General features: G+C 34.1%; 1 protein-coding gene across 1 annotated transcript; it reads right to left on the reverse strand.

Moving 5' to 3' along the window:
• Positions 1-12,520: 12,520 nt before the first annotated feature.
• On the reverse strand, positions 12,521-13,447 carry LOC149542527 (uncharacterized). Its single transcript, XM_089795734.1, has 3 exons — positions 13,277-13,447; positions 12,881-13,150; positions 12,521-12,724 (listed from the first exon to the last, which is right to left on the reverse strand). Exons 1-3 carry the CDS (start codon positions 13,445-13,447, stop codon positions 12,521-12,523), a joined length of 645 nt encoding a protein of 214 aa, XP_089651860.1.
• Positions 13,448-13,922: the final 475 nt, after the last annotated feature.

Here is a 13,922-nt window from a genome sequence, read left to right on the forward strand (position 1 = left end):
GGGAGAAAGAAAAAGACAAAGGGTTGAAAATAAATAAGACATTTATTTATTCAATAAAGTCATTTATCCTCACAAAAGAGAAAATCTCCCTTTTTCATTTTAAAGAATTTCAAATATCCCCATTTATCCTCAAAAACCAAGTCTTTTGGACTCTTCCTCTTGGTCTCTTATGAGATATTTCTAGTTTCACCTCTATCTACAAGTCAAAGGTAAAAACCCTGATTTTTACCCCAACCCCTTCTGAAATCCTATAAATAGGAGGGAAATCCAAAAGCCAAGGGACCCAAGTTTTAGGCATCTACACTATAGGCACATTTTGATTCATCATTTTAGCAAGTTCATAGCATTTTAGTATTGCTTTTATGTTATTTAGCGTCATTTATTGTATGTTAGCTTGTTGCATATCCATTTTGATAGCATATAATCTGCATTTTTAATCCTAGATCTTACATGTATCCTTGTAGATCTGCATTTTTAGCATACTCTCATTTTAGAACTATTACTAAAATGTTGGTCTAAGAGCTAGTTTAGCAGTTGTAGTTAGGGAAACATGAGATGCTCATAGAGATTACATTCTAATGATGATATCTTGGGTGTTGTCCTGCATTTTGTCATCACAAAATATTGGTAACAACACGAAACTTTTTCAAGCTAGTTTCATGTTTCTCTAAGCTTGAATTTGATGTTCAATTGCTTAATGTTGATTGATTGTTTCATTTTAATTTGAATATCAAATTTTTTTACTAAAGGCCTTTGTCAAGTCTTTTTCGTTTTGCTTTTTGTCGAGCCTTTGTTTGATTTTTGAAGCCTTCACAATCTGTTCTTTTCTTTTGAGTTTTTTTTTTTTTGTTTTTGGTCATTTGGTTTTTCTCATGTCATGTCTGTAACGCCCCGCCAAGGGATCCAAAAGAATTAACCTAAAGTTTTACTAAGTTTGCTAAACATTTTTTTTTTTTAAAGTAAGAAAGTATGACATACACATCAAACACATAGTAGCGGAAGCAATAACATGTAATCATCGACAAACACACATTGTAAGTTACATTTCTTAAAGATCCCAAGATGTTGAGTCACGTTTAAATTTAATTAATTCTAAGTCTAACAACTATCACATACATATGAAAGAATAATTAGAAACTCCAATGTCCATAATATACATTCGTTCCAAATGCTCCTTGGCAAATTAATTCGGAATGCTCAATCATCCACTGTACATGTCACAGGGTATGAAAGGCTTAAAATAATATACATATGTAAAGATAAAGATACAAAATTCTCAAATTCATGATACAAAGTACAGTAAAAATATATGAAATTATTCCCATACATGATACATCCATACATCCATAATGATAAAACATCTATCATAAAATCTAACCATCCATCATAATAATCCAAGAACATAGTGAAGGTAAATGCCAATCACGAAAACTCCAGCCACGGTGACCACGGAACGGATCTCAATGGTAAGAGTAAAAGCACTACCACCCGACCGCGTGGAACCTAAATGGTCCACTCCCACCGCGCTGAGGAGATAGTCTCAAGTCCCAAATAGGATAACAAAACCTAATAATCATAAATACTCTCTAAATCCAAGAAATCCTATAAGTATGCTAACTCAAGGGTTCCTAAAAAGATCGACATCTAAATCCCAGAGGTACCACAAGACACGTAGGAAACCTAATATGCAAGCGGGAAAGTGTCATCGCAAAAGTCACGTAGAAGTTACCCGAGCAATCCCTTAGGAATCTCGGGTCCCTACTGATCCTGCGGCCACTAGTATCCTCTCGTACTGATGAGGCCTACTATGGAATGCAAGGTCGTAACCAAGCATTCTCTCTACCCCATCCTAGTCTGTACTAGCACTCAAGGCATGGGAGAGAACATACAATTATCTTGTTAGGTTCATTTTCTCTCATTTAGTGTAAAATGTTTTCACTTATTAAAAACGACTTACAATGGGTTTCTCAAGGCAGCCTCTTAGGGCTCCGACCCCCATTGCAAGCCACTTCCCAACTCTACACATAGATAACCTACCCTAGGCTCATGAAATCATAAATCAAAGAATCATAATAAAACAACCTCAGTCCTATGCAAGCAATTGAAAAAATCATAAAAGATAATCCACAAAATTACATCAGTTCTTCATGAGCAACAGATAATATCAAATAGTAATCATATGATCACGACAGTTCTCTATCAGCAACTGAAGGCATCAATGATAAGTCACAAAATCCAATGGTTCTCCAATGAGCAACCAGAAAGTAATACAAGTATAACTGATCGAGACTCAGAAATGGTTATCAAATATAACTGATCGAGACTCAAAAATGGTTAAGTTAGGTATCTCAAATACATACACCTCAGCTTCACACAAGGAAACTGGAAAGCAATAACAAACAGTAAACACAATCATGTCATAGAGCACTTCATCACATTACCATGGTCAGGTTAAGAAAGATCGAAACCAAATCATCATGACATCACATTCACAACCCCGAGCCTCTGGTAACAACCTAAACTGGTCAACGTTAAACCAACCCCATAACATTCAAAGCACAAAGAAAACATCAAAGTCTCAGAGATTGGATTTGAAAGTATATTATTGAGTTAAGGTAAGGTTTATGTTTCAGTTTCCAGTGTTTATATTCAAGTAAAAAGTTTTATAGTTCAACTTGATTGATAATATACTATTGCGTTAATGTGAGGTTTCCATTTCCAGTTGAATGTAAGTTTTAAACAGATAGAACCTTATCCCGTTCCTAACTCCAAATGGAACACCTAATTAACCTTAATTGATTTTAAGTCAAAGTCCTAAAACAATCTAAGGTAATAATTAAATTATTAATAATCCTTGTTGATTATAATAATCTACGCTTCCATTAAAATCGGTGTAATAATATTAAATTTGATTAAACAAATTTTCAATTTAATTAATCCTAATTAAGTCAAACCTAAATAAGATTAATTAATGATACATAAAGAATCATATGATGTTTATTTAATAATTTATTTATTTATAAAATTATTAATAAACAATATAATTTAAAGTTTTATAAAATTTAAATTAACTAACAATAATATTTAATAAAATAATTATTAAAAAAAAATGATTTAAAAAAAAAAAGAAATCGTAATATTAACTTATGGCGTTTTTAAAGGCCCGCCGGCCTGCCATCCACCTACGGCCGCAGGTGTTACTGCTGCACAGCAGTACCACCTGCTGCGGCAGTGTGGGGAAAGGTGTGGGGCGTGTGAAGTGGTGGCCCTGCCCCACCCAAAATATATTATATATATATTTTTTTAATTTTTTTTAAAAAAATATTTAAAACAAATCTCCAATTTCAATTTTAATAAAAGTACAAAATAAATTAATTTTATTTTAATATAGATTTCTTTAATTTTATTAAAACGATAAATATATATATAAAATAAATAATGTTTATTTTATATTTAGTTTCATTTAATTTTCATTAAGACAATATCCTCCAAGGAAAATATATATATATATATTTTAAAAAAATTTAGAACTTTCAATTTTACACTCAAAACCCTTACCTAATCAAATCTTAATTTCTAAATCAAGAAAACAAGGGCTCTAATAATTCATCCAGTCTTCATGGATACAGAAATTATTGACGAACAATTAATAAATTCACAATATTGAACAGTTAAAACTTTCATCACAGAGAATTCAGATCTACAAACCCCAGACACGAAGAAGACAAGAAGGGATAATTGCATATTTAATGGATAATCAAAAAAACACAAGACCCTACCTGATCCTGATGCTATTATGCAATCTCCAGGAACTGTATGCGAATTCGCTCCTCTCAATAACCTTCCCCTCGAAGACTCTCTTGGTATCAGCCTTCTGAAATTTGCTTCCAAAAATTGTCTCCCAAAAATTCCCGTCCAAATTCGTCTATCCCAAAAATGAACCCCCAAAGTTGTGATAAGCAATTTCTCCTCAAATCGGGGCACTAATTGTGCATTTACCCGAGAAGACTCTTTGCACAACTCAGTTAACTCCAAATTAACTTTTATTATCTTTTCTTATCTTTTTGCATTCCACTTTCATGCACATTAAGTTGAATTATTAAATAACTTTATTTAAAATTCCACTTGACTTCTATTCTTAATTAATTTATTACTTTAATCTTATGTACACTTTTAAGAAATTAAAATAACATTATTAATTTCTATAATTTAATCTTTTAATTTAATTCTCATATTTAAACTCATGTTTAGATCATGCTATCTAAAATTCTTAATAATTTAATATCTTTCAACTTTTAATTTATTTTAGAACTTAATTGATAACATATTTAATTAATTTAAATAACAATAATATTTAGCATTTATTTAAAAATGAACTCCAAATATATTATTATTAAATTAAATAAATATTATCCTATTCTAAATTTATCTTTGAATTTTAATCTCCAAATTTAATTCTTTTAATTAATTAAATATGAAGATATCATAATAATTCTCTATTAAATTAAATCATTAATTAATCTTTTTAATTAGACTTAATTAATAGAAAATACACCAAGGACTCATAAAGCAACATACGAAAATCCATCATAGAAAAATACATACCAAATCAACAAAAAGGGTTATAATCACGAAATTACATCTTTTGATGCATTCGGAGGGTACTTAACTCAGATACTTGTCCTAATTATCAATTAGGACAATTGGCTAAAGGGTTTAGGATTTGGACTTAAGAGTTTATTTCCCCTCCCTTACCATTGAGACAGTGCGATAGGGTACGCTCATCCTAACAATTCAGGGAAGTCGATACCCGGTACCTGCAACCTGCATAAAATCCACGCATGTACAAACACAATATTCTAAGCTAAACAGACAATGGCAGGAAGTGGTGCATCATGTAGATCCCGACTAGCAGGTGACTACGACTCCCTTCCTTAACCATATCAGAAACACCATACATAAATAAAACAACACGCACACCATACACATGCAGTATGGGGTAAGTATCCATAAGAAGCACATGGAATAATAAACCATCTAACTAATCATCATCGATAACTGAAACCATTGAATAATCATCATACATGCATGAAATATAGAGTACCAAGTAATCTCATCATATAATAAACTGAGTGTAAACATCATCTGATAATCTCTAAAATTATAATACTAATCATCAAACATAAATTGGCCTAAAAGAGTTTGGCAATCATATCATAAATGTAGCTCGAAAATGTAGACTAGGGGCAGGCACTACAATGTCTTTCAATTTTCTCTTTCGTTCGGTCTAACCTAGAGGTCAATCGAAGTTGTCAATCAAAAGTTATGCCCATTTTAGTGCCTCAAAAGTGGAAAATTTAGGTGCAACAGCATGAATTAAAAATAGGATGTTATATTTTCAATTTGACATTCACTTTTTCAAAAATATAACATTTTACTCACTTTTTGTTATGTTTTTAAGTTACTTTTACTTTAAATTTATAACTTAAAGTGACTATAGTGCACTTTATGCTATAATTTTAAGTTGAGTTACTTTGTAATTTTTCACTTAAAGTGACTGTAGAACTATGTAGTTACATTTTAAATTTTTGGTTTTAAAATCAAATACTTATTTAAATGTCACTTTAAAATAATGTTTATGTATTATATTGAATAATATGATGCATAAATATTATTTTTGACCCATATTGAGGACATTTTCATAATTTTAAGTGAAATACATAACATAAAGGCCTCAAAAGTGGACTTTTTATGTGCAATTGCATGTAAAAACTATGAAGAGTGGAAACTTTTCATGTTATTACATATAAAACTCACTTTTGAGGATACTTTTCATGTCATTACATCAAAAGCTTATGAAAGTGGACCTTTTTGATGCAATGACACGAAAAGTAGAGTTTTTATGCTTAAGCATAAAAAAGGTGAAACACATTTTAAAACATGTAAGTGGCCTTAAAAGGTCTGATTTTGCCCATGAGCATGTTTTAAAACATGCAATGCACTCCAAAAACTGCGATTTTGCATAAAGACATGTTTTAAAACGTGTAATAGAACTCAAAAGGTCCGATTTTACATGAAGACATGTTTTAAAATATGCAATGACCATGAAAATGTCTGATTTTGAGAAGCAAATGTGTTCTTGCTCACCAAGAATTCGATTTTGGCCATAACTCAAGTTTTTCTCCATGGATTTGAATGAAATCTCTTGCATTCAAGGCATTTTTGCTTGGTGATCATTTTGCCTCCATAAAAAATGAGTTTAATGAGCTGAAAAATGTTTTTGGATCTCCAAATCTAGGGCACATTTTTGCAAAAAGCTCCACAAATCTTCATTTTTACCAAACATTTTTGCTTGGAGACAAGTTGTTTTGGCCTTATTGGTGGATTGCATTGTATTATGATCCATATTTTGGTGTTTAAACACTAAAACAATTTACTTGCAAACCTTGAAGAATCACGTTTTTTCCAAAAATGTCTCAAGAGCATGATGTTTTGAAATGTTGGGAGTTGGAGAGGATTTAGGGCACGTTTTGGCATCTTGCAACTTAATCTCCTTGTTTGCTACCCTCTATCATTTGAATTTGCAAGATTGGAAAATGTCTCACCATTTTTGAAGAATTTTTCAAACAAGGAGCATCTTTTTCCTTTATATTTGGCACTTATTCTTCATGTAAGTGGACTTCTTCTTTCTTGAAATTTGATTTATGCTTATCTTTGGTGATTTTATGCATGAAATCATTAGATGATTGCCATTTGTGAAGATCTTTGCCATAGAAAGTGTATTTTTCCTTTAAATATGAAAATTTCTTTCATTTTCATGTTTTTTGTTCTTCCCCAAGTCCCAATTTCGAATTTGAACTTTGGAGTGCATTGCATCTTGGCATGTTTTGAGTTGTTTTCAAAGGTACATTTTTTCTTTTGTTTTGGTTTTGTGTGCTTGTTTGCCAATTTTTCTCCATTTGGAGAAGTTACAAGTTTTTTCCCAAAATCTTGTTTTTGCTTCTTTTCATGCAAAAGCATCATCACCTTTCACATTCCATTTCCATGTCATTACATCTCACATCTCATTCAATGAAATGTGATTACATGTTTTCCATCTCATTTGCCATCCGCACATGCATGTAATCTCATTTTTCGCTTCCATTTTCACCCATCTCACTTTTCGCTTTCATTTGCATGACATGATTACACAAAATGTCTTACGTGTAGTTGCATCCAAAAGGTCCAATTTTGATCAAAAGTTACATTTTGAAGAGACAAAAAGATGTCATTTTCACTTCTTGTTTACTTTGACTTCTGCTTTTCTCCAAAAGTGACTATAAAACTCATTATCTCACCTCCATTTTTCATTTTCATCTCCTCATATGCATTCATGCTTACATGACTAAATACATGTTTCTACCTCATTCCATGCTTTACATCTTAGCCTTCATCCACATATACACGTAAAGTGTATCTTTCACTCGCAATTGCATCTCATTTCACCTCCACCTTCTGTTATATGTTGCATTTACATGTACACATGTTTCATACAATAAAGCCTTGAAAATATTAAGTCACTTCTGAAATCAACAACTTTCACTTTGCACGCATTCCCATGCATTTCACTTTCACATATTTTCATTCCATTTTTTATTTTCACACTTTCATATCATTTCATTGCACATTTCATTTCACTTTCCATTAAATTGCATATGCATATGCCTTCTCTTTGAAAGTCAATCTTTTTTCAAATCTTCACTGGTGCTCTAGAATTCACTTACATGGAGATTCCTTTTGATGATGTATTTATGTTTTGGGATTTTTGTGTCGCAACACAAGCACAAGTTATGTCCTCACCATCCAAATCCAAAGGCAAAATGAAATATCAATATGATAAAGAATTGGCTCATGCAACTCCTTCTTCAGTCACATCTGTTTTGGATAACATATTGGACACAAAGATTGGTCATGTAGACGTGGCTGATTTTTTACAAAGAGTTGAAGCTCCAGCTACTCATGAAATGAAGTGCATTAGAAGAAGCAACATCCACTTGGTGTCTATGTTTCCCATGGCAGTTATAGAACCTGACTTTATTTATGGATGTGCATGATGGTTTACTCCTAAGACAAGGACTATCAAGGATGTTGACAACAAGGTTATCATTAGCCTTGACCTTGAATTTATTAACAAATCTTCAAAGTTTCGCATTAATCAGAATTTGCTGATTTGACTAAAGAATCATCTTTGACTTCTTGGAATGAGAAAAAGAGCAATTATTAGAAGTATGTCAACCTTTACTAGTTAGACAATAAAAGAAGCAATTTTTTCAGGTGGTCAAAGACTCTTCATCAATCAAATTTTAAACAGGAATACAAGGATCTCATCATCCTTCTCAACATGATTTATGGTCTTAAAGATTATTTTGATTTTGAGACGTGGATGTACAAGTTTATGTTTCAAATTATGGAGAATAAATAACACATCTTTTGGGGTGAGCTTATCAATACTGCGCTTTGCCAGTAGATATGCAATGTAGGAACATCAATGCCTTTCTATATGAATTCTTATCTAGTTTACATTACTGCTGCCATGGGATCTTTTTCTGGTCTTTCTACCAAAGGAGATCATCTTCAAGTACATATTTTGGATTACTATGACCAAATCACTTTGGCTAATAGTAAATTCCATTACAGAAGAGTCCAAAATGCCTTCTTTAGACATTACAGGTGTTTGTTCGACAAGCAATGGTCTATCAAAAGAGTATCTGATGCAGCATGGGAGAAGGTGAACCAGTACAACTACATTCTTCAATTTCCCACTTTCACATACTTGAGAGTTGGATATTTCAAGAGAGATTCATATACCTTACCTAGGTATGTTATAGATCGAATCATTCTGATTGAATTAGCAAGACAACTTATGGATGTGCAGAGTGATCAACATGCTTCACATAGGCTCAAATTTGGCATTACCTCAGCTAAACCTTTGTCTATTGGCAATTATTCAATTGTTTCTATGCCTAAAGAAAAGAATATGGAAGCAAAATTATAGTTGATTACATTGAAGAAGTTCAAGGCTAGATTTGATTTTGATTATTGAGAGATGAACTCTCAGATAAAAAGAGCTTACACTCATATTCATCGCATTAATGATATTTGGATTGATATGAGAACAAAACTCGACATCATGAAGATGGATTACTGTAGGTTAACCTTACAACAAATAATTGATCTTAATATGTTGGAAATCCCTCCAGATTTTCAAGTTGAAGATGATGGCAACATCCTTGATCCATAATTTCATCAAGTCGGCTTTCATTAGAAGTGCTCTTTTCGTATTCAATGGCAACAAAATGAAGGTGCATCTATCATGGATAGGTTTTAATCTATCCTAGTACACACTAACAAATGGTTGAAAAGTAAAGGCCTTAAAAGAGTAAATCCTAAGATGGACCTGGATTGTGGAAGTTTTGGTCCTCCTGACAGGAAATCACAATTGGAGATTATAGGGAAAGATGGTGCCTCATTTTCAAATGCTAAGAGCGCCCTCAAATTCAAATTGAAGAGCGGAAAAGGAACTAAATCATCTTAAGTTCCTAAGCCAATTCAAGAATCAGTGATAGAATCAGAAGAAGAATTGGAAATAGAATCTGATAAAGAAAAATTAGATGAAGAAGGAGAAATTGTGATCATATCTCCTCCAGAGCTTGCACGAGCCTGCACGTCTTCTCTACATGAAGAAACCTTTTTGCAGGAGGTTGATGATGATGTAGATTCATTCTCTATTGTCTTCACTCATTCCATTCCAGTCTCAGATGTTAACACCATGGCTTTTCTGTAGTGCACCAATATTACAGTCAAAGGAACCACCAAATATAAATATATTTTTCTTTTTCAATGAAAGCATTTTTATTTTATTTTATTTGTTATATTTATTTTCCTTGATCTACAATATTGATGTACATTCCTACAATACATTTAACTAACTTCACTAACCCCTTTAGTTCCTTCCAACCAGAACATTATTTGAAATTCTAACAAAATGTCTTTATAACCAAATGTATCAATTTCAAATGGAGACACACATTTTCTCTTAGAATCATTTTAAAAACAAAAACATAACAACTTTACTCAATTTTATATACTATAGGATAGTGCATGATATATAAATTTCTTTAATCACTGAATGTAGCAACATATCAACAAGTACAATCCACTTATACAGTCCACTTATACAATTTTCCAGCTTACAAGTTGTCATAAAACTCAAGATTGGGAGTTACCCAAGGGTGACTCTCCCTAATACAATAAGAATTCACTTGGAAGTATGTTTTTGTTGCACATGAAAATAAGACAACATCCTTCTTCTCTTCAAGTCTTCAATCCATAGATCACAACCTACAGTACAACACACACAAACAAGCCCATGGTACTCTCCTCCCAACCTTAGGCCTTTTAAAGGCCACCCCCGAGCAGGAAGAACCTTGACTAGGTGGACATACATTACTAACAACCATTTACAATACAATGCTCACATTACAAAACTGTTCACACATTTTACAGTTGACAAATAAAACCACAAAAATTCTCAACCAAGGTAGACCACTTAGGATCACATGTAGATCCATCTCAAGGGGTAAGGGTGGAAAATGAATGTTGAGGAGACTCCACCTGCAACTATGCCTTCATTAGGCTATACACTTTATACACATGCCTTCACAAGGCAACCCAACACCACATACATGCCCTCACATGGCATCTTTACAATACTTATAACTCCAACAAGGTGGCATATGGGGCCCATAACACCCATATGGCATCCCTCTCTTACTCTAGGAGAGACTCTCACCCAACACATTCCCTATGCACCCCTTACCCTCACAATGCTCTCTTTCCCTCCCAAGAGATGAGACTCACCTTGTCACACCCAAAACAGAAAACTGCAACAAGAACATATGGATTCACAACACAAAGTAAATCACAATACACACATACACCAAAACTGAAACATGGTCCCTCAACCTCACACAACACAACATTACAACACACCATATTACAACTACATTACAGAAAACTCACATGCATAACACAATAAAAATAATCTACTTAACAACAAACTTTCATAGCAAGGGTACATAAGGTTACCAACCTGGTTTCCAAGCAAATTTGAGCTCCCTCTCTTTTTACCAGCAATCCTCCTCCTAAGCTATCTTCTTCTCCTTGTTTTTTTCCCCTTTTCCAAAATTTTACCCCACTTAGATTCTTTTTCCAGATCTATCCAAAAATTCTCCCCCCAAGAATTCTCCAACCAACTCTCCCTAAAGAATGTTTTCTTTTGATGCTTAAGTTTCCAAATTTGGCCAACTTGGGAATCCACAATTTTTGGGTGCTCTTTTCAATGCCTAGGGAAGCTTATAATACTTAAAATGACCCTACCCCCTAGGTATATCATATGGGCTTTAAAATAAGACCTCAAACTACCCCTATGGATGGTGTAAACCTCCTAGAAATTCACAAAAGGTGTGCATTCGACCTAGCATGGAAATAATCCCTCTTGGACCCATAAATACACCTAGGGAAAAGAAATCCTACCAAACCACTCCTTGGTTCACTCAACCACCTACCATCCCACTAAGCATGCTACAAAGGAGAACATGTGTCAAGTGACACCACAATACACACAACACACTTGGCAAGCCATCAAGAAAAACAAATTTACTTTTATAGAATCACAATAATACACACAAATTGGTTTTACAAATAAAATACAAGGGTAAAAAGGTTATACCCTCCTTAGGGTTAACCTTGGTTTTTCCAAACACCTAGCAAGGTTCTCCATAAATCCATGGGCTTCTTTCCTGCACACTTATTGCAAATATCAGTAGTCCAAGAATAAGGTGATAAAATGATAATGTAAATATAAATCACATAGATTCTATCATCAATGAATAACATAACTAATATGAAATATGTATTTCCATTCATATCACATTACACACTTCACATTTGTAGCAATTCTCTAATCTAGATAGTAAAACATTATGATCATTTATTCTTACAGAAAATTATGGAATTAATCTACCTTAAGCAATGCATCAAATATAATATAAGTATACAATTCTAGTTTATTCAAATGATACATGAATTCTTAATGTTACTCTAAATATGCTAAGACATGATAATCTAGCACCATATGGATACCACAATTCAAAAATCAAACATTCACTTGAGTATAACATAAGCTTTAATCATGACATATGGATCATCAAGAAGGTAAGTAAGCATATCTGAATAACATCATAAAAACTACTTAGAATATTAGTGTCCTAGTAACATCATAAGGAATCATTATATAGCCTAATGATATAGATATCAATGTCCCAATAACATAACATGAAATCAAATAGTCTAAGGATCAAAATATCAATGTCCATAGTGGGTAATACTGTGTCATCTAGAGTCTAACTATCAAAGTCCAAAAGAAACAAAATGTCAATAGTGCTATGATGGTTAGGGCGGGACATGACATCCTCCCCCTCTAGGCATGAAATTCCTCCTGGAGTTCATCAAATAGATAGGGGTAGTCACGTCTCATCTGCATCGTGTCCTCCCATGTGGTTGTGACCTCATCATAGCAATCCCATTGGACCTTAACCTGGTCCACTTCTCTGCCTCGAAGTTGAAGGGTCCTGCGGGCCAATATGCGAATGGGCTCTAGGGACAGTTGGCCATCTGGTTCTACCTACATAAAACCCCAATCTATAACATGATATGCATCATAAATATACTTCCTCAAGGAAGAGACATGAAAAACATCGTGGATGCGTGATAGGCTAGGTGGCAAGGCTAAGCAATAAGCAACTAGTCCTATCCTCTCCAAAATCTCAAATGGCCCAACAAATCGAGGAGCAAGCTTAGAGCCCAATCCAAAATGGATTGGACTCTTGTGCGGACGCACTCTCAGAAATACTCTATCTCCCACCATAAAGGCTCGATCTGTCCTATGAGCATTAGCATACTTCTTCTGTCGGTCTTGAGCTTCCCTGAGATGTTGCCTAATAAAAAAGACTTGCTGCTCCATCTCCTTGACAATTTGTGGTCCAACTGTTACCCTGTCCTCAATCCTATCCCAACTTAATGGTGTCCTGCAAGGTCTGCCATATAGGGCCTGATAAGGTGGCATGCCCAAAGAAGAATGTTGCCCATTATTATAGGAAAACTCTACTAGATGCAAATACTCCTCCTATTTAACTTGATTATCCATCACATACATGCGCAACATGTCCTCTAATACCTGGTTAACTCTCTCAGTCTGCCCATCTGTCTGAGGGTGGTATGCTGTGCTCAAGTTAAGCTTAGTCCCTAGGGCCCCCTGTAACTCTCTCCAAAAGGAGGAGGTAAATATAGAGTCTCTATCAGAAATAATCTTGCGAGGAATGCCATGGAGTCTCACAATGTCTCGCATGAATACTTGTGCTACTGTAGGAGCAGTGAAAGTGGTACGTATAGGTGAGAAGTGGGCCACCTTGGTCAATGTGTCAACTGTCACCATGATGGCATCGTGATGATGAGAAGACATAGGAAGACCCACAACAAAATCTATAGAAATAACATCCCACTTCCACTCTGGAATCTCATGAGGATAAAGTAACCCACCAGGATGTCCATGTTCTACCTTAACTCTCTGGCACTCTAGGCATCTAGCAACTATCCTTGCAATATGCATCCTCATGCCGGGCCAATGAAAGAGTCATCTCAAGTCTGCATGCAACTTCCTAACCCCTGGATGTGCTGCATAAGGTGCCCTATGAGCCTCAAGAACAATAAAATCACGCAATCCTCCAGTAGAAGGTACATAAATGCACCCTCGGTGACGTAGAAGTCCATCAGACTCTAACACATAGTTGGAGAACCTCTCCTAAAGAGGCCTCTGAGGTCTA

The sequence above is a fragment of the Cupressus sempervirens genome, chromosome 8, assembly GCF_028749045.1.
Source record: "Cupressus sempervirens isolate cs-2001-9-10 chromosome 8, ASM2874904v1, whole genome shotgun sequence".
In the NCBI taxonomy this organism is placed as follows: Eukaryota; Viridiplantae; Streptophyta; class Pinopsida; order Cupressales; family Cupressaceae; genus Cupressus; species Cupressus sempervirens.

Coding starts and splice junctions, on each gene's coding strand:
- LOC149542527 (XM_089795734.1), bottom strand. CDS start 13,447: ATGCGAGACATTGTGAGACTCCATGGCATTCCTCGCAAGATTATTTCT. Junction 13,151..13,276: donor AGACTGAGAGAGTTAACCAG/GTATTAGAGGAC, acceptor CCACCTTATCAG/GCCCTATATGGCAGACCTTG. Junction 12,725..12,880: donor CTAAGCTTGCTCCTCGATTT/GTTGGGCCATTT, acceptor GGTTTTATGTAG/GTAGAACCAGATGGCCAACT.